Source organism: Xenopus tropicalis, chromosome 8 (genome assembly GCF_000004195.4).
Source record: "Xenopus tropicalis strain Nigerian chromosome 8, UCB_Xtro_10.0, whole genome shotgun sequence".
Lineage (NCBI taxonomy): Eukaryota > Metazoa > Chordata > Amphibia > Anura > Pipidae > Xenopus > Xenopus tropicalis.
In genome coordinates this window covers 114,363,067-114,387,093 of record NC_030684.2, presented here as the reverse complement: position 1 = coordinate 114,387,093, position 24,027 = coordinate 114,363,067, and the positions used below count along the sequence as shown (strand labels likewise).

At 43.2% G+C, this 24,027-nt stretch overlaps 1 protein-coding gene across 2 annotated transcripts in view; it reads right to left on the bottom strand.

Moving 5' to 3' along the window:
- pak6 (p21 protein (Cdc42/Rac)-activated kinase 6) overlaps positions 1 to 24,027 on the bottom strand; it is a 63,545-nt gene that overhangs the window by 10,787 nt on the left and 28,731 nt on the right. Inside the window, exons 1-3 of one of the 2 annotated variants that reach the window (XM_018096889.2) lie at positions 20,722 to 20,846; positions 10,540 to 10,761; positions 8,163 to 8,771 (exon numbers count right to left, since the gene is read on the bottom strand). In XM_018096889.2, coding sequence (XP_017952378.1) covers positions 8,163 to 8,771; positions 10,540 to 10,743 — 813 coding nt within the window. In that variant the 5' untranslated portion in view covers positions 10,744 to 10,761; positions 20,722 to 20,846. Of the gene's footprint in view, positions 1 to 8,162; positions 8,772 to 10,539; positions 10,762 to 20,721; positions 20,847 to 24,027 lie in introns of those variants that run through there. The other variant, XM_018096887.2, reaches the window with a different exon arrangement.

Genomic DNA, 24,027 nt, shown 5'->3' with positions numbered 1-24,027 from the left:
CGGCCAGGTGCAGGCACACAGAGCAGACTTTGGCACAGAAATGTACGAGTATGCATTTTGGTGCCAAAATCTGCTCCAAGTCAGCCTGAATGCAGGCACAGGGGTAGGCTGTTTGGAGGATAGGGGCTCATGTGGCCACAGCCTTAACAGTTCTTGAGCTTGAGGCTTGCGTGGATTTGGTCAGCAGGACCCAGACTCACTAACTTGTAATCCAACCTGCACCCACCGATTACTATGCCCCCATCACAAACCCCCTACCCGACCCTTACCACAACCTCCTTACTGACCCAGAAACCACAAAACCAGAAGTGAATCATAAGCGATGTTACTCCAGAGGCAAATCAACCAGGTCAGGGAGACTTTTCCTTTCTTTCTTTGGGGAGGTGGGGCATTAAAGCTAGTTCTTTACAGGGGTTCATTAACTTTCTGCCTAAAACCAGACCACATGTACCTGTCAGTGCCCAAAGTGATGCAGGCCTCTGTCTTCGGCCCCTAGTGCTCTAGCACGACTTTCCCTGGCCATTGTAAATGACCTCTAATAACAAAGAAGTATATCTTGTGGGGCCGTCGCAGGGGTCCTTGTTGCCCTGAGGTAGCCAAGTTTATACCACCCCAAACTTTGTTTTTTTTTAGTGCTCTCTGCACCAGAAGAGCTGAAAGCTGAAATTCCAATAGAAAAAATCAGAATTTCGGCTCTTTGGGTGAAGGCACACAGATCCAGAAAATACCCTGCCATAGACAGTACTGAGAATTGCCTCTGCTAAAACACATGTAGAGACTGTTATCAGTAAATGATCAGAATTGTCTGTTTTATTAGCCATGACAAGTAGCTGCTATTAGTAGCTCTCTTTACCCTAAGGGCTATGACACACGGGGAGATTAGTCGCTACACAACAAATCTTTGTTGTCGCGGGCAACTAATCTCCCCACAATGCCATCCCACCGGCCAGAATGTAAATGGTATGATGATATAGACAGTGATATTCTGAGATAATCTGCAGTTGCAGTTTTATGTTTTGTTTTTAATTATTTAGCTTTGTTTTCAGCAATTCTTCAGTTAGGAATTTCAGCAACCTTCTGGTTGCTAGGATATAATTTATGCTAGTAACTAGGCATTGGTTCAATTGAGATAGTATAAGATGAACTGAAGAAAACCTGAGCAAAAAAAATAGGTAATAAAAGGTAATAACAATGAAACTGTAGCCTCACAGAACAATAGCATGTTTGCTGCCTGGGTCAGTAATCACCAACTGAAAGCTGGAAAGAGTCCAATTGAAAAGTTGCAAAGTATAAGACATTCTATGACATACAAGAGGTTATAACTATCTCTTAGACCAGTGTCGTCCAAATTGAGGCCCTTGGGCTGGATGTGGCCCTCCAAAGGATTTTTATGGCCCCCAGTCTACTTAAAGGCTCCATAGACTTCATATGAAGTCTGTAGGAAACATTAATTGCCTAGAAACATATGGTGAGCACACAATGGGTTAAACTGGAAATAATGATAAAGTCCCAATAAAAATATACAATAATCTTACAAGACAAACAAATAAAACCCCAAGGTCTCATTATATGTGAGTGGAGCCAGTGTCACACACGTCCCTTTAGCGAGGCAGGCACCCAGAGGCACGGGGGAATGGGGCAGGGGCCACAGCGGGAGGCCTGACTATACTGGCGGCTTTATGCCACTCACATTGCAGCGCTGGGGTCAGCCCTCCAGCCATAGGGATTGCTTGGCAAGCTGCACGACAGTGACGCAATTACAGTGCAATACGGAGCGTGACAAGAATAAGTAAGGAATGTTCCTACAAATGAATACACAGGAATAAACCATTAACCTCTCCTCTCATAAACAGGCCAGTCAGTGGGATCATTAATAAACTTACTGACAGGAACCAGGGCTTGTTCTAACTAGACCAGGAGAGCAATCATGGGATTCACTGGCAACTCCACTGCATGTACTTATGTTACTCTTCCCTTTCACTTCCAAAACTCTCTCTTTAGGTGTGTCCTCGTGATTTCCACTCAACTGATTACTGTGCACCTTATAGTTCAGCCTCACAGTCACACATAAACCTACGGTTCAGCCTCACAGTCACACATAAACCTACGGTTCAGCCTCACAGTCACACATAAACCTACAATTCAGCCTCACAGTCACACATAAACCTACAGTTCAGCCTCACAGTCACACGTAAACCTACAGTTCAGCCTCACAGTCAAACGTAAACCTACAGTTCAGCCTCACAGTCACACATAAAGCTACAGTTCAGCCTCACAGTCACACATAAACCTACGGTTCAGCCTCACAGTCACACATAAACCTACGGTTCAGCCTCACAGTCACAGATAAACCTACGGTTCAGCCTCACAGTCACACATAAACCTACGGTTCAGCCTCACAGTCACACATAAACCTACGGTTCAGCCTCACAGTCACACATAAACCTACGGTTCAGCCTCACAGTCACACATAAACCTACGGTTCAGCCTCACAGTCACACATAAACCTACAGTTCAGCCTCACAGTCACACGTGAACCTACAGTTCAGCCTCACAGTCACACGTGAACCTACAGTTCAGCCTCACAGTCACACATGAACCTACAGTTCAGCCTCACAGTCACACATGAACCTACAGTTCAGCCTCACAGTCACACATAAACCTACAGTTCAGCCTCACAGTCACACATAAACCTACAGTTCAGCCTCACAGTCACACATAAACCTACAGTTCAGCCTCACAGTCACACATAAACCTACAGTTCAGCCTCACAGTCACACATAAACCTACAGTTCAGCCTCACAGTCACACGTAAACCTACAGTTCAGCCTCACAGTCACACGTAAACCTACAGTTCAGCCTCACAGTCACACGTAAACCTACGGTTCAGCCTCACAGTCACACGTAAACCTACGGTTCAGCCTCACAGTCACACATAAACCTACAGTTCAGCCTCACAGTCACACGTGAACCTACAGTTCAGCCTCACAGTCACACGTGAACCTACAGTTCAGCCTCACAGTCACACATGAACCTACAGTTCAGCCTCACAGTCACACATGAACCTACAGTTCAGCCTCACAGTCACACATAAACCTACAGTTCAGCCTCACAGTCACACATAAACCTACAGTTCAGCCTCACAGTCACACATAAACCTACAGTTCAGCCTCACAGTCACAGATAAACCTACGGTTCAGCCTCACAGTCCCACATAAACCTACGGTTCAGCCTCACAGTCACACATAAACCTACGGTTCAGCCTCACAGTCACACATAAACCTACAGTTCAGCCTCACAGTCACACGTGAACCTACAGTTCAGCCTCACAGTCACACGTGAACCTACAGTTCAGCCTCACAGTCACACATGAACCTACAGTTCAGCCTCACAGTCACACATGAACCTACAGTTCAGCCTCACAGTCACACATAAACCTACAGTTCAGCCTCACAGTCACACATAAACCTACAGTTCAGCCTCACAGTCACACATAAACCTACAGTTCAGCCTCACAGTCACACATAAACCTACAGTTCAGCCTCACAGTCACACATAAACCTACAGTTCAGCCTCACAGTCACACGTAAACCTACAGTTCAGCCTCACAGTCACACGTAAACCTACAGTTCAGCCTCACAGTCACACGTAAACCTACAGTTCAGCCTCACAGTCACACGTAAACCTACAGTTCAGCCTCACAGTCACACATAAACCTACAGTTCAGCCTCACAGTCACACATGAACCTACAGTTCAGCCTCACAGTCACACATAAACCTACAGTTCAGCCTCACAGTCACACATGAACCTACAGTTCAGCCTCACAGTCACACATGTACCTACAGTTCAGCCTCACAGTCACACATGAACCTACAGTTCAGCCTCACAGTCACACATAAACCTACAGTTCAGCCTCACAGTCACACATAAACCTACAGTTCAGCCTCACAGTCACACAGAAACCTACAGTTCAGCCTCACAGTCACACATGAACCTACAGTTCAGCCTCACAGTCACACATAAACCTACAGTTCAGCCTCACAGTCACACATAAACCTACAGTTCAGCCTCACAGTCACACATGAACCTACAGTTCAGCCTCACAGTCACACATCAACCTACAGTTCAGCCTCACAGTCACACATGAACCTACAGTTCAGCCTCACAGTCACACATGAACCTACAGTTCAGCCTCACAGTTACACATAAACCTACAGTTCAGCCTCACAGTCACACATAAACCTACAGTTCAGCCTCACAGTCACACATAAACCTACAGTTCAGCCTCACAGTCACACATGAACCTACAGTTCAGCCTCACAGTCACACATAAACCTACAGTTCAGCCTCACAGTCACACAAAAACCTACAGTTCAGCCTCACAGTCACACATGAACCTACAGTTCAGCCTCACAGTCACACATAAACCTACAGTTCAGCCTCACAGTCACACAAAAACCTACAGTTCAGCCTCACAGTCACACTTGAACCTACAGTTCAGCCTCACAGTCACACATGAACCTACAGTTCAGCCTCACAGTCACACATGAACCTACAGTTCAGCCTCACAGTCACACATGAACCTACAGTTCAGCCTCACAGCTACACATAAACCTACAGTTCAGCCTCACAGTCACACATAAACCTACAGTTCAGCCTCACAGTCACACATAAACCTACAGTTCAGCCTCACAGTCACACATGAACCTACAGTTCAGCCTCACAGTCACACATAAACCTACAGTTCAGCCTCACAGTCACACATAAACCTACAGTTCAGCCTCACTGTCACACATGAACCTACAGTTCAGCCTCACAGTCACACATAAACCTACAGTTCAGCCTCACAGTCACACAAAAACCTACAGTTCAGCCTCACAGTCACACTTGAACCTACAGTTCAGCCTCACAGTCACACATGAACCTACAGTTCAGCCTCACAGTCACACATGAACCTACAGTTCAGCCTCACAGTCACACATGAACCTACAGTTCAGCCTCACAGCTACACATAAACCTACAGTTCAGCCTCACAGTCACACATAAACCTACAGTTCAGCCTCACAGTCACACATAAACCTACGGTTCAGCCTCACAGTCACACATAAACCTACGGTTCAGCCTCACAGTCACACATAAACCTACTGTTCAGCCTCACAGTCACACATAAACCTACAGTTCAGCCTCACAGTCACACATAAACCTACAGTTCAGCCTCACAGTCACACATAAACCTACAGTTCAGCCTCACAGTCACACATAAACCTACGGTTCAGCCTCACAGTCACACATAAACCTACGGTTCAGCCTCACAGTCACACATAAACCTACAGTTCAGCCTCACAGTCACACATAAACCTACGGTTCAGCCTCACAGTCACACATAAACCTACGGTTCAGCCTCACAGTCACACATAAACCGACAATTCAGCCTCACAGTCACACATAAACCTACAGTTCAGCCTCACAGTCACACGTAAACCTACAGTTCAGCCTCACAGTCAAACGTAAACCTACAGTTCAGCCTCACAGTCACACATAAACCTACAGTTCAGCCTCACAGTCACACATAAACCTGCAGTTCAGCCTCACAGTCACACGTAAACCTACAGTTCAGCCTCACAGTCACACATAAACCTACAGTTCAGCCTCACAGTCACACATGAACCTACAGTTCAGCCTCACAGTCACACATAAACCTACAGTTCAGCCTCACAGTCACACATAAACCTACAGTTCAGCCTCACAGTCACACATGAACCTACAGTTCAGCCTCACAGTCAAACGTAAACCTACAGTTCAGCCTCACAGTCACACATAAACCTACAGTTCAGCCTCACAGTCACACATAAACCTGCAGTTCAGCCTCACACTTCACTTCAGCCTACAACACACAGTGAAATGTTAACCTTTAGTTCAGCCTGACAGTCACGCTTCAACCTAAAGTTCAACTTCACAGTCACACTTTAACCTACAGTTCAGCCTCAGTCACACTCCACCCCATAGTTCAGTCTCACAGTCACACTTAGACCCCAGTTTCACAGTCACACTTAGACCTATAGTCCAGTTTCATACACTTGGGCCTAACCTAATCCTCTCATTAGCACACAGCCAACCCTTACTATGTATAGAATGAGTGCAAGATGGACACAGTTTCCTGGGGTTAAATGCTGCATTATGAAAGCAACTTGCATTCTTTGCACTTTGTTAGTAAATGAGGCCCATTATAATGCGTGCCAAGTTCTTATATAACAAAATGCTGCCAGAAATTAAGAATAGCTCCCAAAAGCAGGCAGTGGTGGGTGCCTGTTAGAAAGCAAACGGAGCTGGGCCAAGAATCCTTTTTTAATTGGCTCGTGGAAAAGAACTGGAGGGAAGGGAGGAACCACATATGAACCAGCCCTGCAGCCATGCAGCATTCCTCCAGAGCCGGGGGAACGGAACCATCAGGCATGCAATACACTGCCATAGGCAGCAATGGAACCCACCCACAGGGCAGTAGTCATGATGTACAAAGGCCATATTTACTTATGTGTTCAGTTATTTGTATTATAAATAAAGGCTATGGTTTGAGTTGATAATCTGTGCCACTATTTACATGTCTTCTGATTTGGTTTCTGCTCACTGATAGCAAAACTGAAGTTCTGTGCAACTTTCTAAGCACAATGTTCAGAGTTAGGTCAAAAGCTAAGTACGCCCAAAGCAAAGTCCTGCCCATCACCTCTTCACCACCTTCCCCCAACCCCTCCCCCGTTTGCCACCTCAAACCCATAACCCCCAACCACACTCACCTATTTGCTTCTCGCCTATTTTTGCAGGCCTGGAGTTAGATACAGTAGCAGAGAACACAAAAGGAGATTTGTGGGAATAATGGGTGAATGGTACATTCTGTGCTAATGCACTACCAGTTCCCAGCATATTCCCCAATTCCTTTATTCCAGCAGGTATTCATTTTAATTTATATACAAATCCTATTATAGTGATGTAATCTGTTATAAAAGTGCTTAGTGATGTCACATGTCACAAGAATCACTAAAACCTGTGTATAAAGAATAACATAATCCCTTTTGTAAAATATGGCATAACATTATACCAATATCTACTATTTACATATTTCTAGCATAAATATATATGAACGTATTATTAGTGTTAATAATAAACTTAAACTCTCTGTTAATTAATCCTGCTAAAGGCTCAGAATCCTGCAGTAATATTAAAGGGCACCTAAACCTATAACATAATTTGATAAACTCACTTTTTAGTTTTAGTTTCTGAGATATTAGCAGTTTTAGACTGTTAATATCAGGCTTTTGGCTAAACAGATAGGGTTAGCAGATTAGGCCTAGCAGGTAAAATACCAGCAAAGGCCAGGGCCATTATTACACATTTACTAGTAATTTGTTTGCTGGTAAATTTGCAATTACCTGTTACTGAGCCCATCTCCAATCCCTGCTTCAAGGCTGGCTCTCTCCAACTCCCAACTCACCAAATTTTTCACTCGATTTGGCCCTATCCGCCCCGCACTGCATGTTTACATTACTACCCTGCACCTTTTACAACCATGCCCCTTTATACCATAAACTCACCCCTTACTGTCCTGCCTCCTCCCCTATCAAACCAACCAGATTTTTTTTGCAACAAAGGGGGCAACCCTATAAACAGCTCTCTCTGAAAGTCAGAAACACAATAATATAGCTATACAGCTATACAAGAAGCACACAGAACGTGCACAAAAAGTTATTTACAAAGAGCCAAAAACCTGGTAGCAGTCTAAAACTGCTGACATCTCAGAAACCACCAAAAATAGAAAGGTTTAAGTAGATTGCAAGAACTTAGAGGAGGCTTATATCAGACCTGACATCTTTACTGCTGCCATCATTAGGCCAAAAACTGAAGTAGTCACTGCTTCCCATATTAATCTATGCAGAGTCTATAGGCAACTCTGTCTCTCTGCATGGAGAACTATTTGTTGTTCTGTGTATATAAAATGATAAATGAAATAAATGTGTATTAAGTAGCTTGATAGAGATAAACAAGCTTATTGTAATTACCATCAAACTGTATCTAATTCCTCTTTAAAGCCATCATGCACAAGGCAGTAAATCCAGGCCTGTTGTTTTGTGGCTGGATACCAATAACCAAGGAAAGTGAACAAATGTACCTTTATCTGCTGTGCTGGTGCAAGTAGCTCCACACTCTGCCCCCGGCTAGAGGGTACAAACGCACCTCGTAACAGTTTATGCTTTGTTGTGCTGTCTGTATTCTTTGCCGCTGTGCCCTCTTCCCGCGGGGATACTGGCACTATTTGGGATAGCTGTCTAGATGTGGGAGTTTCCTCATCAAAGCTCTTTGATGCAATGTGGGCCTTTTGCAAGCTGCTGGGAGACGGAATGGAAAGCGCCATAAGGTCCACAGTGCCCTGAAAATCACCAGGATCCAGAGACTTTGCTTTAAATACAGATCCATTTGGTTTGCAGTAGTTATCCTCCACTGGTCTATAGTCAGGCCACATTGTCTGCCTCCTGCTCGCCTTTGATTCTCCATTACAATTAATATAGTTTCCATATTTATCAGATGGGATCTGTTCTGGAATCTGAAAGGGTCCATTCAAAGGTTTCTCTTCTCCCAGGACACCCAAAGACTGAGCTCTCCTTCTGGCCAAAGGGCTTCCCCTCAGAGTGTTGGAGCTGATGACAGAGAGCTTCTCAATATCATGCAATAATCCTGAAATGTAACCTTCCAAGCCAATGGTGCTGCCCCGCACAACAGTCTGAGAAGAACAAATCAGCGTTAGTTTGTATAAAGAGTGGTCTGATTTCTCAACATGAATGATCAGAAGGAGCCACACAAGCCCTCACTAACATTAGTACTTTTGGACCTAATTCTGTAAGAGAACAGTACCTACTTGTGTGCTAGCTGAATGAGGACATTACTGGCCTACAACATTTACAGAATAATATGGCCAGGGCCATGTCAATAAAGGAAATCTATGTTAAGTTGTAGCTACCCTGAAGGACTAGCCATTTTAAATGTTGTACTGTTCACTAATGACAGAATAAATGGACCAAGCATGAAACTTGATCTACAGGTTGGCTAGCTGGCTTTTGCTTTCAGTGTTATATTCAGGGTGTGCAGAAATGAACTGATGATTAATTCTTCCAGAGCCCTTAGGCAACATACAACCTCAAGCCTTTTTAAACTTGAACCTTTCCGAGGCTTCTAAACCTCTCCTTGCTGCGCTTGGAGCCACAGGTTGTCTCCAGGAGTCATCTGGGGCGTTTTAGGGAGCACAAATTTCTTGGGGCAGTGGGGGCCCACTAATAAAATTTTGCCCGGGGCCCGCTGGTAGCTTAAAGCAGCCCTGCTGTTCACTACAATGCGCTTAACTGCTTTGGGCAGCACTGAGCACAGAATCAGAATCACTGGAACCCAAGCATAAGTAATCAAGAAAAAATAAATTGAGCAGAAAAACTAAAAGGTCCTGAATGTTAAACAATTTAAATCAACACATAAGTTTTTTTAGTGAAAAGAACAAACATTTATTGGCTCAGAAGATTTAACACAAATTCAAAAAAACATAAACCATACTATACCACAGTGGAAAGGAAAACCCAGTGCCTCATGGTACCCACTCTCCTTCCTCCTTTTAGGAAGGAGAGTGGGTACCATGATGCACTGGGTTTTCCTTTCCACTGTGGTATAGTATGGTTTATGTTTTTTTGAATTTGTGTTAAATCTTCTGAGCCAATAAATGTTTGTTCTTTTCACTAAAAAAACTTATGTGTTGATTTAAACCCAAGCATAAGGCATGCAGGGAGAAAGGATTCGGACAATTTCTTTAATTATTCCAGTGCAGAAAATACATTTTTAAATTTAAAACCCATCATTGTGCTTAAGGTTTAAACATGATGGCTCTGTGTTGATTTTGCAACCTAAATTACTATTTTACAATCATTCTTTCATACAAAAGAAATACTCATTGTGACGAAGGTGGTGAAGAACCCATTGGCCATCTGTATTCTCACAGTAAAATCTCCAGTACAAGCATTGCTGGAAACCCTTGGTACTCAATACCTTTGGTGCAGACCAGGGATCCCCAACTTTTTTACTTGTAAGGCACACTCAGATATTGAGTGTTAGTAAGCCACACAAGCATGAAAAAATTATTTGGGGGTGCCAAATAAGGGCTATTGGTAGCCCCATGTTAGCCTGCAGGAGGCTCTGTTTGGAGTAAAACTGTGTCTCTGCGCTTCCAAAACTTGTCTCCAAGCCAGAGATTTAAAAATGGCACCTACTTTGAGGCCACTGGGAGCAACATCAGAGGGGATAGTGAGCAACATGTTACTAGTTGGAAATCACTGGTGTAGACAATGAATGAGACAAAAAGATACAGCACTAATGGCCTGGAACACAGTTGCAGCTAACAAGATGCTCATTATTAGGCAACAACATTCCATAACAAGCTGTATGGGGTCCCAGTTATAAGTGTTACATGTTATTACCCACAAAATAACATTATAAAATATATAGCCACTCACTTTCATAGGCTTGAGCTGTACTTGGGTGATCCTTGAAGGATCTACAACAGGCTTTGGTCGTCTCAGGGTATCCAGGACATTCTGCCATTGCGGTGGCAAACCCACAAACTTGCCCTCTTTGGCATCAAACGATGTATGCACCCGATGCTGGAAATTCAGAGGCGCAGAGATCTCAGGACGTTTCTTCTTCTTTTTGCGGAACATGATGCCGGACTTTAATGTCTAGAAAATTTATAGAAAAGAGAATGACTGAAAGCACCCAGCTCCTGCGAAATAAATACAGACTCTGTAATCAGAAAGAACATGCTGAAAGCACACGGTTTCTAGTGATACGCATCAGTAAGAGGACCTGTTACTTATTGGTCATTCCAATTCACTTAACTAGCGAGTCAGTTTGACTGTATTGTCCCCCTCCCACAGCACATGGCAGAAAGGCTGATTGGAAGGGTTTTGTTTGTCTGTGGGAGGGAGAAAAAAGTCTCAATATATTTCTGTCCTTACCCAAAAACAATGAGTGGACTACCATACATGACACTGCTTACTGGTCGTGTTTATAACAAGGCTGTGTGATCTAAGGGCCCCTGTTTAATAATATGGGTTTTAGCAGGAATCCCCAGCCTTTTATATACATGAGCCAAATTCAAATGGGAAAAGTTTTGGAAAGCAACACAGGCATGAAAAAAAATCCTGGGGTGCCAGGCTATTTGATAGTCCCTATGTTGACTGGCAGCCTATAGAAGGCTCTGTTTGGCAATTACACTGGGTTTTTATGCAATCTAAGCTTGCCTGCTAACCAGCATCCTAAGTGGCTTTGAGGCCACTGGGAGCAACATCCAAAGGCTTGAGGAGCAACATGTTACTCACGAGTCTTTGGTTGGGGATCACTGGGTTATAGAGTGAGTATAGACACTGAGAAATGATTTTTGACTATGGATACCATTTAGCTGGTATTTTACCAACCTGAATATCATACTTGACATTAACTGGGATAACTGAGATAAAAATAGTAGTATTTTTCTAACGGTGGTCACCTTATTTCTGCCAATAAGAGTATCAGAATTCTTCTGTGTGGTTGGCCAGTTCATAAACATAGGACATTTACAGGGGCATTAACTCAAAATAAGGGACCAGTGGTATAACTAGATGTTATTGGACCCCAAAGCAAATTCAACTTGGGGCCTCAAAACATTGTTATAGGAACAGTAACACCAAAAAATGAAAGTGTATAAAAACAATTAATATATTATATACTATTGCTCTGCACTAGTAAAAGTTGTGTGTTTTCTTCATAAACACTACTGTAGTTTATATAAATACCCTGCTGTGTAGCCATGGGGGCAGCCATTTAAATTTAAAAAAGGAGAAAAGGCACAGGTTACTAAGCAGATAACAGATAAGTAGCCAATTCCCATTGTATTCTACACAGTTTATCTGTTATCTTCTTATGTAACCTGTGCCTTTTCTCCTTTTTTCAATTTAAATGGCTGCCCCCATGGCTACACAGCAGCTATTTCTATTAACTATAGTAGACTTTCTGAAGCAAACACGCAACTTTTACCAGTGCAGGGCAACAGTACATTATATTTGAATTACTTTAAAACATTTTTATTTTTTAGTGTTACTGTTCCTTTAAGTTTACCAGTTTGACCAACATATATTAAATTTGCTTATTCGTTTGGGCCTTCTACACTCGTGGGGCCCCCTGCAATCGCAGAGTCAGCTTCCTTTCTAGCTCTAGTTACGTCCCTGTGAGGTACTATCCCTAGAAGCCAGGCACAACTGGCATCCGTTTACATTTTTCAAGTAATTTTAGGGCCACTTTTTTATTTCAGCTTCTTGCATCAACAATTAAAATGCCAGAAAAACAACAATGGGCACTTTATTTTAATGGTAACAGAAGTCTCCTTGCACCCAGGATTATCACTGGAAATAATTCCTGCTCTGGGTGACCCTCGGCACATCCTATTACTGTCAAAGGGAACTGACCTGTATCAGGTCACTAGTAAATGACTGTGAATGATATCATTCCTATTCTATGGTTCTTTCTAGTAAACAATAAATCAGAGTTGTCCTATATAAATGCTGGGACTTGTAGCTGAACAATAGGCCATCCATCCCCGCAGTAATACACAACAGAGCTTATCAGCAGTTTCTCAGGTAGGGTTCCAGTGCCACATAAACAGCCTGTGTTGGCCATTGGCTCTCTTCATAATAACAGGCACAAGCTTCCTGTAACCTTAGTTCCCATGAGAAAGAATTATAGTGCAAATCACCCAAAGCCGCCCAACAAGTGCAGAAAGAGAAAGCAATTCTCTGCAATGGGACAGATTAGCCAAGACCATGACAGAGGATTAGATCTCTGATCATATGGGTATGATTCACTGAGAAGTACAACAAATGCTCCAGGCGAATGCGCCATCACAATAGATTGTTTTATTACGAGCATGTGATGAATGTATGACTTGTCTATCACTCCTGCGCTGGTGGCTGCAGGCAGTCAATAAAGGTGTGCAATATCCAAATCTTGCCCTTCCTTTGTGTTGGAATTTTATTTCTGCCCCGGTGGAAAGGCAAATGATCCTTTATGGTAACACAGACATTTTCAGGGTTGTAAACCCCAAAATAACATTTTGCCTAATAACTTTCCAAAGTGCGCTAATCGGTTGGCTACTAATACATCCATTTAGCAGTCAGGACCATATGATTTTTATTATTTTTAAAATGGCATAAATTAGGTAAATACAGGGGCAACAGAAAACAAATCAGCACAATAATGCATGAGTATTCTGTGTAATGGCACAAGGGAGAGTCAGGAACGGGAGTATCAAATATTATAATAGGTAAACTGAAGATGGATATGAATAGAGAACAGTGGTGTATATATTATATATATATATATATATATATATATATATATATATATATATATATATATATATATATATATATATACTGTATATAACACACAAGTACAAGACTGACACCACATATGGAATGCTCTCTTTAGTTTACTTTTGGGCATGTTTACTTTTCTTATTTATATTAGGTACAGGGAATCTAGCACAAACCGATGGTATTTAACAGCTTTGTGTGTTATGAGTTAATTCTCTCAAGTTGTACACATTCATCAGCAAATCTCCTTGAAAAGTCACGGGCAGCAGAGTGGCTTAGTGTGGACACCCAAGGTACCCCCTACTCAGCTCTGCCACCAGATTTAGAATGGAAATATGTGGCGGCAACCTCCCCTTTTATTTTTTTGCGCACAAATTTCATTTACCATGTAGGTACTTGAGAGCTGCCTCCCTAAAACTGCAGCACAGGCCCTTGGATAAGGGTAAATATGGACTATGGCATAGTAGTTGTATGTTTGCCTCTGTCTGTGCTTTCTTCCCACACTCCACACACATACAGGCAGGTTAATTGGCTCCTGCTATGCAATGTAATTAGGGTTGTCCCTTTTTTTGTATGACCTATACCGGCTGGGATGGGTCTGCAAAGGGGTGGAATGTGATGTATATTGGTAGAGCCAAGATATCACAGGGGCAGAGTCATGAGGGCTCATTCACAATGCACCACATAGTGAGCAAAGTGCAAAAAAAAGGCCACAATCAGGCATTTATTGCACTGTGCTCACTGGGGCATTGTGCAAAAAGCCATAGTCCTCTGCACAGGGGGGGCCAAGCCAACTAGGGGCACACCTGCACACATTTGCGCATGAAGAAGCAGGCACAGCGACCCAGCAGGGGGGGAGATGCCACTCATAGACAAGGGAATGGGAGGGCAGGCTAGGGGTAGGCAGGAGAGGTACCTCTTGTGAGTACAAGCCCTATAAAAGCAACCTCTGCACTACCAATCTTTCTTCTACCACTCAGCAGTTACCACAGTTGTAGTGCAGTTGTAGTGCAGTTTATAAAATCTGTAGGGGAAAAATTAATTTATCCACAAAAAAAAGAGTTTTAAGCCACATTGGTTATTAACTTTGGTTATTATCTTCTGCAGCAGCTTGGGCATATAGCCTTGTATTTTTCACAATATGCAGGTTGAAAGCATATGGGCATTAGCTAACCGATTCCATTTTATTGTTTCTGGTTGCTCCCATGAGCATTCAGATCTGTGTTTCAGCACAATCGCATTGCATTGCTTTTATAAACTGGAACATTCTGAATTTTTATGCTCAGAAGATTAAAATAGAGAACACATTTGAATAGACAGCCTGTGTGTATGGGAGCCCTTATCCAGTATTCTCAGGACCTGGGGTTTTCCAGATAAGGGGACTTTCAGTCATTTGGATCTCCATAACTTAAATCTACTAACAAATCATTTAAACATTGTATAAACCCAATAGGATTGTTTTTCCTCCAATAAGGATTAATTATATCTTAGTTGGGATCAAGTACAAGGTACTGTTTTATTATTACAGAGAAAAGTAAACCATTTTTAAAATTGTGCATTATTTGTATAAAATGGAGTCTATGGGAGATGGTCTTCCTGTAATTTGGAGCTTTCAGGATAACAGGTTTCCCAATAACAGATCCTATACCTGTCTATCAGACTTAAATCCTAGATTTTGCTGCATGCGTATTCCACTGGAAATCAGTGCCTTACCTTATCTGAAAAAGAGTCATGGATCAAAATCTTCACATACGATAAGCGCTAAACGTGTGAGTGCTGACCTACATTTTGCATGTGACGTATATTATATGGTTATAGCTGCATTGCTGAAGGCGCCAAGCTGTTAGACTTTATACCACACATAAATACTTAGAAATGGCCCCGAAAGGGATAGCATTAAAAAATAAAAAGTATTTTAATCTACAAGCTAGCCAATAATCCTGCTCATCAGGGTGATCTGAGTCATTACCCAAGTGTCATTCTTTACCCTGCGATAAAAAAAAAATATATACACGGAAATAGCTATAATTATATTTCAGCATTAAAGTTCAGGTTAAGGGTGAAGCAGAAGAGAAGTGTCTGACAGACCAAATCACATAGGTGCATGTTTTTGCTTTCTTTCTTGCAACCAATCTGGATGGGTTTACAGTTTGACAAGACAGACCACAGAGCAATCATTGTCAATGGGCTCAGCTCATTATGGCTGAAGCAATCTTATCTATGGCACATCTACAGTAAAGCAATCAGACCTCCCAGCCCACCCACTGCTTACCAGCAATGGAACAGGCCTAGCGGGCACTATCCAGAGCCCCCAGCAAGGCTGAAGCACAGGGCAGTCTCTCAAACAAAAAGCCACACTCGGTCTCTAATACGTTAAATATAAGTGGGCTGGTTAGGCAACCTTTGGCCCTAGGTGAGGCTTTAAGTAAGAAAGCATGGGAAAGCTTTTCAGATAGCAAATTACAAATAATGACTTCATTTCACCTCTCTTTTTGGTCTAAATACCAAGGACATAATAAACAAACATATGGCACCAAACAAAGCAACTCCATCAGACTTTGTGCAGTAGGGGTACTGTTTCACTTGTGTCTAAGGGCAGTATTTGATTTTACCCCCCCCAGGGGATTTTACATTTAAGTATGTTCTATAAAAACCGGTCATACACACATCAATATTTTAAATAGTGTGCATTAGTTGCCTATCCCACTGTGTTTTACCCAGAACACCCACTGATGTTTTTTTATGCAAAGACTAAAGGTGGCCATACATGGGTAGATTCACTGGTTCGGCAAGGTCTCCAAGTGAGTGGATCTTCTTCCAATATGCCCACTTTGGCTAATTTGATCAGGGCCAAACAATCAAACTGCAACGACGGGCATAGCCTCTATCAGATTGGGGACCACTTTAACAAGCTGATGCAGTCCCTGATCGAACGGAAAATCAAACCTACCCGATCAAGATCTGCCCAATTTTAGACCAGATATTAATCAGGTAGGCCCGTCCGGGGTGCCCATACATGGCAGATAAGCTGCTGAATTGGTCTGAAGGACCAGAAATGGCAGCTGAAATCTTCCCATGTATGGCCACCTTAAGAACCTTGAAAGAGGCAGCCCGTAGGGTCGAACAAATTTTAGAAAAGATTTTCATGGTGATTTCTCCCAGCTCCTTCCCTTTCATTCAGCCATGTTCATTAGTCAAAAAATGTGTCATTTCTAGGTAACAGAATGCAAATCCTCACTGAGAGGCTCTCGAGCACAAGTGAGACGCTGTGTAGTGTAACCCCTCAGATTCCAGAAGCCCATTCAGCGCTCGCTTTAATAAAGATGTGGAGCATCTGTTCAGTGCCCACGGAGCACTATTTCCATGGGAACCAATCAGCATCTCAATGTGAAAAGCAGAGCAGAGATCCTGTGGATTTGACCTTGAGAAGGTTGGCCCTGTACAATGATTTATAGATTGTGGCAGGGCGCAGCACCATGGCTTCCCTCTACTGGGAAGTAGCGCGCTTAACCCCTTCCCTTGCCATGAATCCAGTGGCGCAGAGAAGCGTAATGGAAATGTAGAATAAATAAGCTAAATAATATAATATCTTTAATGGATCTTCAACTACTGCCCTTCCGTGTGTGTGTGCACTCTCCATAGATCTAAATTATAAACCCTATTTGTGATGCTGAATAACACCTTTGTATTCAAGTAGCATTAATCCAATGGAATGTTCTGGCATAGAACTGCAGCTCCAGCGCCATAAAAATACTTAATTGTTCTTGGCGGAGTCCCTTGCGCTGTTATAAATATGCTTTAATTAAAGCGATCAAGATTTTAATTATACCGTTGGAAAAATCTTATTCTAGACTTAGAAGATGCCCTCCGAGGCGCAGGCTCCATCATCATTATATATCCCGTGTCTAAATGTGGCACAGAGATTTGGGGAGTGCTTTGGGGAGCCTTAAAGGGAAAGGCAGGACTGTAGCAGGCAGAAACGTGACCTCTATTTTATGTACATTCCGAGAGCTGACTACTAGCATTTCTTGCTTCTCATGTTTTAACACACAAAAGCCATGAATAATGTGTAAAATACACTCTTATAGAATGCAAGAGCCATGAGTAACCTGTCAAATCTTTAGTTTTAGTGCCCTGTGATGCCACATAAGTCACGTGACTCACCAAAACAAGCAATGTACCTCCTGTTGGAATTTATAAGGATATTAAAGGTTCATGACCTGTTACCTGGGAAATTCCCAGCGACTGATTACATCTTACATATTACAAAAGAGGGCTCATTATTTTGTATATAGGGGGCGATTTACCAACAGAGGTGCTAAACTGCACAAGTGCAGTTGGCAATAACAACCAACCAGGTCTCTGCTTTCATTTTCTAACGTATAGAAAACTGTTCTAAACAGAGTGCTATTTCTTGCATGGATATGTGGATGTTGGGTTTTTAGGCAATACCCTGGCTATGTACCAGAACAGAGAATCCCATTTAGTATAACAGGTAGTGGGACACATACATTATGCCCAGCACTTTTTCCCCAGAGACACTGTAGTGACTAAAGACTGTAGGGTGCAGGTCTGGACTGGCATTCAAAATAGTCCTTGGCATTTCTGGTATTCAGAGGCCCCCCACCAGCCCAATAAATAATGAGTGCCTATGGCATCTTACAGCAGCCCCTCTGGCATTTGCCAGAACCCACAGATTGCCAGTCCAGGCCTGGTAGGGTGGCTGTTCAGCATGCACATCTCCTTCTATCCCAACCTGGCATCAAGGCATTGGTCCAGGGTAAAGGAGGAATCTTCCCATACTTATTTTCTTTCTACATTAGAGGGGAAAAGATTTCCCTGAGAGAGCAATTTTTATGCCAAGTGACCCTCTCTGACTCTGAAACTGCACTGGAAATGCCACAAATCATCCTATAACATCTGGCACTGTGATAGGCCACTTGTATTGCACTTGTCACAACACAGCTGATTGGCCACTATGTTTCTCAAGATGTGCTTCTGCAAAGCAGTGCTGACTTTCTAGCCTTCACCCTGGGCCACCTAGTTCCATGGGGCAACATGCAGGCCACTAGCCACTGCAGGCAGCTGGCATTCTATGGCCAGCCAAAGGCATTTTAGGGATTCAAAGAGTTGTGGTCAATAACAATGAGATATTCCAGATATGTGCATATTTTTTTAACTTGTGTTAGGGCCCTGTTGCAGTAGAGGCCTACTATATCATTGCAAAGTGACTCATGATGACATTAGTCCTATAGAAGGCAGAAAAGGCACCACAGATCATTCAAGCTATAATTTATATAAATACTGTAAATCCAATGGCATTGCTCAGACATTTACTAGCCTCCAGCTTTCAGGTGTATAGGGCCCTGGGTCCCTATGATTAACATGTCACTTCCAGCATTGCTGATTCTATTTCAGGGTCAGCCCTGCCCATAACAACTGTAAAGCAAATTGACAGAAGGAAATTGCGGAGGCACATCTGTTCTAAGGAATGAAGGCTCGGGAGATAGTAAATTTGCATTGTGTGACATTCCTAATCCAATGTAGCTTGTCCAGTATAGCTCGTCGCTCTAGGGAAGGCTAGCATGTAACAAACAGGAGGTACTAAGCAAATACATATTTACATTTCTGCAGGTTTAGATTTTGACTGGTGGAAGCAAATCAAAACTCTTAGTATTGTCACATGACGATGGACAAACTAAAAAGGATGACTTTAGTCTTTGCTCAAACGTGAGCATGCAAAATAGGGTTCCGATTCAGTTCAGCGTTTGGCAGAATTATGGATTCAAAACAATATACAGAACAGACGAGACCTGGAGAAGAAATAACTTCCGCTACATTATTTCAAAAGTCAGAACCAACAGGGTGTGCAGAGAACAACAAAAGAAAAGTGCAAATACTGCTTTGAGTTGCCATGATATTTCCAAACATGATGACGGATTTACAATAGATTAACCATCGAGTATCAGTTTACTAGGGTTTTTTGACTCAGTCGGAACATGTATTGGTGGCTTTGCTTCTAAAAACCACAGCACAAGACAATCAATAATGTCCTTGCCAGAATTAATAGTCCCAATAGGTTGTGGAAAGATACAGCAGTACAAGTGGAAATCATACGCTGCATACTTTCAGATATTCTGTCAAGGATGCTCTCTAGCAGTTGATTAACTACAACTCCCAGCATGCCCTAAGAAGTGAAAGCTGCTGGGTGTTGATGTTCACCACTGAGGGAATGTATACGTAACACACTTGGGTTAACCGCATAACAACTTAAACAGAAATAAGTAGTAGACAAGTAATGAAAATGGGCTGACCCATAAAGATTACAGCATAATCCTGCTAGTAGCAATAAGTAAAGGCTAAACTAAACCTCACAAGTGACACTTTCTAGCCATAACTATTGTCAGTATGCCCAATACTCATGACAACCTCCTCATATTTTGTCGTCCGGTGTGACATTACACAAATTCTTCTCACAAGGATCCAATGTCAGGAAAATCCTCTTTCTTTCTAAAGCTCAAACCCAGAGATTCCTATGCTGTTTCTGTTGCGGCACACACATTAGAATTCACTTCTCTGTATGCACCCTCTGCCAGCACTGCTGCTGGATACCTTCTGCATATTATATGTGACTAGCAAGCACTTTCCTAGCTCTGAGCTGAACTAAAAGGCACAGTTGTGAAGCACAGGCAATGAGGGACAACTAAAGGAATCAGCTTGGGTTCATAGGCAGAAAAGCCCTTACTTACCCCAGGACTGGAGGCATAGGCAGAAAAGCCCTTACTTACCCCAGGACTGGAGGCATAGGCAGAAAAGCCCTTACTTACCCCAGGACTGGAGGCATAGGCAGAAAAGCCCTTACTTACCCCAGGACTAGAGGCATAGGCAGAAAAGCCCTTACTTACCCCAGGACTGGTGGCATAGGCAGAAAGCCCTTACTTACCCCAGGACTAGAGGCATAGGCAGAAAAGCCCTTACTTACCCCAGGACTGGTGGCATAGGCAGAAAGCCCTTACTTACCCCAGGACTAGAGTCATAGGCAGAAAAGCCCTTACTTACCCCAGGACTGGTGGCATAGGCAGAAAGCCCTTACTTACCCCAGGACTAGAGTCATAGGCAGAAAAGCCCTTACTTACCCCAGGACTGGTGGCATAGGCAGAAAGCCCTTACTTACCCCAGGACTAGAGTCATAGGCAGAAAAGCCCTTACTTACCCCAGGACTGGTGGCATAGGCAGAAAGCCCTTACTTACCCCAGGACTAGAGTCATAGGCAGAAAAGCCCTTACTTACCCCAGGACTAGAGGCAGAGCAGCAGATCACTCACATGCCTGGATCCACTGGCTGCCAGGGAAGCACAGAGGAGGGAGAGAGCGCGGGAAGAGCCAACCTGACATGTTTGTACAATGTCTTTTTTTTTCCACCTTGCTGGGAGTTTGATTACAGGGTGGGGCTTATCTGACAGGTATAAGAGGTTCCAGAAGTGTCAGAGGCAGGCTACTGGGTAACGTGCACAAAAGCATCCAGTCAGATCCGAGCAGGCTCTGCGGGGTGGAATGAATGACTGTTCCTGGGGCTTATAAATAACAATCATAGTACAAGGGCTTTTTCACACCGTCGCCACCTTCCTCCACTGTATAAATTCTCTCACAGGGAAACATTCAGCATGTCGTTTTCCATTTTCAAAGAAATAACATTTACACTGGTTTCAATGGTGCTGTGTCATTTTATGATATATATGGGAATTGTGATTTTTGTTTACTTACATTCTAAGACCCCCCTAAACTTATGGCAATAAGGTGTTTCTTATCAAACTGCCCCACTGGGTCCCATATACCTCCAGGGTCCCTAAATAGGTCTGCCTCCTCTATTGTTATGCCACTGCTGTGGGCAATATTTTAAATATACTCACAAAACGCACAGGATTTCACTGAAATCGCGCCGCCGCATATGCCATCCCACCGGTGATTTTATTTACGCCGGTGGGATGGCAATCTGGGGAGATTAGTCGCCCGCGAACAGGGAGTTTTGTCGCGGGCAACTAATCTTCCCGTGTGCCAGAGCCCTAAAGGGCTTGATCCCCTTCAAAATACTTTTTTAGTATATGTGTTTTAACTGTGCCTCTAGAGGCTCCTGTCTCCTTCCCACAAACAGAAAAGGGCTTATCTACAAGAATAGGGGCAAAACACAAATTCACTTGTACCTAGTGCCAATGTGCCAGTTCAGCCTGCTTTGAAAAACTCCATGTAATTGTGCAAATAAATACTACAGTGATAACAGATGCAAGAAAGCCATGGAATTACCACCTGCCTTGGGGAGGCTTACACACATTAGGCCGAAAAGACCCAGGACCCGGCCATGTGCTTTCCCATACAAGCTTTCCCATACAAGCACATACCGTGTACGGAGTGGAAAAAGAAAAGTGTGAAGAGGTGACCCTTGATCTATAACCAGTTCCTTATCAGATGGTAAGCAAACTCCCTGTGTACATTCAAACAGGCAGACAGGAAAGCCCTCCTCCCAAGCCATTGTTTTATATCTCATAGATTGTGCATTAACAGGACTAGCATAGATAAATGTAATAAAAAGAAAATGAAAGCATCACAAGGCTGCAAGGAAGCCCTGTCCTAAAGATACAGAAGCCTGCATCCTTGTGTGCCCTCAATGTCATGCTTAGTGGGGGCATGCAGAGCCAGAACTAGGGGTATGCAGAAAAGCCAGGGGGTGTGCTAGGTACGTACCTCTTCTGTCTACCTACCCCCAGTCTGGGTCCTATCTCCCCACTGCCCGCCCATTGCTTCCCCCCTCTGACAGTCAACATGCTCCTGCTCTTTCCTACATGCGAGCAGATATGAGGCTTGGCCAGGCTCTGGGTGAATGCCAGGGTATTCCCAAGTCCTACCCCTCTAGGTACACAGCATTGCCATTGAGGGAGATCAAAGAGTTGCACTAGCGTGCCAGGCACAATTAAGGAGCATCAAGGTGCATTGATGGCCAATAATATGACACCCTGTGCCTGTTTTTGTACATCTTTCCATCTTCCCCTGCACATATATATGTTTAATAAAATTCGAAGCAATCATATCTAGTACATGATGTCTGTGCATGTGTCTGTGTGCGGCAGTAGAACAGGAAGGAGAATAAAAGCATTTAGCAGGCAGCCAGTCCACACTGCCCTTGAGTGAGGAGCTCGGATCTGTGATCCAATCACATCACATTGTCACCCCAAACGTCACACTTACTTCTGCATTCCAGTTAGGAGGACCAGGGCCATAAAACTTGATGGGCCCTAGGCAAGTGCTTAGTGCACCTAGTGGGTAATTCGGCACTGCGTATAATTATATTATTTATGCATTTTCCTACTAGTTTGCAGGAAACCTCACTAAGCTGCCACTGTCTTGGGTTTTTTATCCTCTCCTACAGACTTCCTCTTTAAATATAATCTCCTTCAGGTGCAGATTTGGATTCAAAATTGGCATTTCAAGAACCCAAACTGCCCCCCCCCCCCCCCCGCCAGCCCAATAAACAGTGAGTGTCTATGGCATCTTACAGCAGCCCCTCTGGCATTTGCCAGAACCCACATATTGACAGTCCGGACATGGCACCCCTTTAGATGAAGGATAATAATGGCATTGTCCATACCAGGGATACCTATCTAAGTGTCCAGAAAGATACCATAAATATCCCCCTATACTAGGCAGAAAAACAGTAATGTCTATGGTATACTGGTAGTGGCCACACGAGGCATTACCATCACCGGCTTCCTTATTTGCCCTAAAATGAAGTGTCATCTACTCCAGTCTCCACTGAGCTCCTTTCAGAGATGTTCAATGAGTTTCTTATTATTCAGCCCTGAGAGTGAGCTGAGGTCTTTGGAATTTTGTCTGGATGACCCAGTTTGGTGTTGGGATGCGATGCTGACTCCTTAATGAAGGAATCTGCTGAAAATGACTCAGGCCTTTTGCTGATTTATGAAGAGAGAGAGAGCGCAGGGAGTTTGCATTGTGTGTCAGCCTGTTCTTCTTGCTCTACGTGAATCACCCTCTTGGAATTGATCCGAAATCAAATGACTACAGAGGAAGTGAGTAGGTGCCGACAGATGGAGGGAAGAGAATTAAAAATAAATTCTTTTGTAAACTTCTGATCTTCCAAGTGTGCCTCTCACATTATGCTATGAATGGGGCATCAGAATGAGGATTTTGAGTTCTGAAAACAGCAGAAATGCGGTATGGCCAACATTGGAGACCGAAACCAGGACACTCCTATACTTGGGCGATGCTTTATGGCAAAGATACTGCTTAGCAAGCATTTTACCAGTTATCGTGATAATATGGCCATGCTGGGAATAAAATTTTATCAGAAGGTGAAAGGCCAAGTTTTGAAAGGGATGGTCATGCTAAAGCAAATATGGTTTATTACTGTTTACCTTTGAAAGGGATGCTGAAACTTCTATTTGGTTTGTTTAATTGCACCGAGCACAAAGGTTGTACATAGGTACATGCAAAACAAGGGGGTTCGACCGGACACCAGCACCAAAGTTCTCTTGCTTTTAGATGCTTACTGCTGATTATGTAATTGGTTTTCATTAAAAATCTCTAG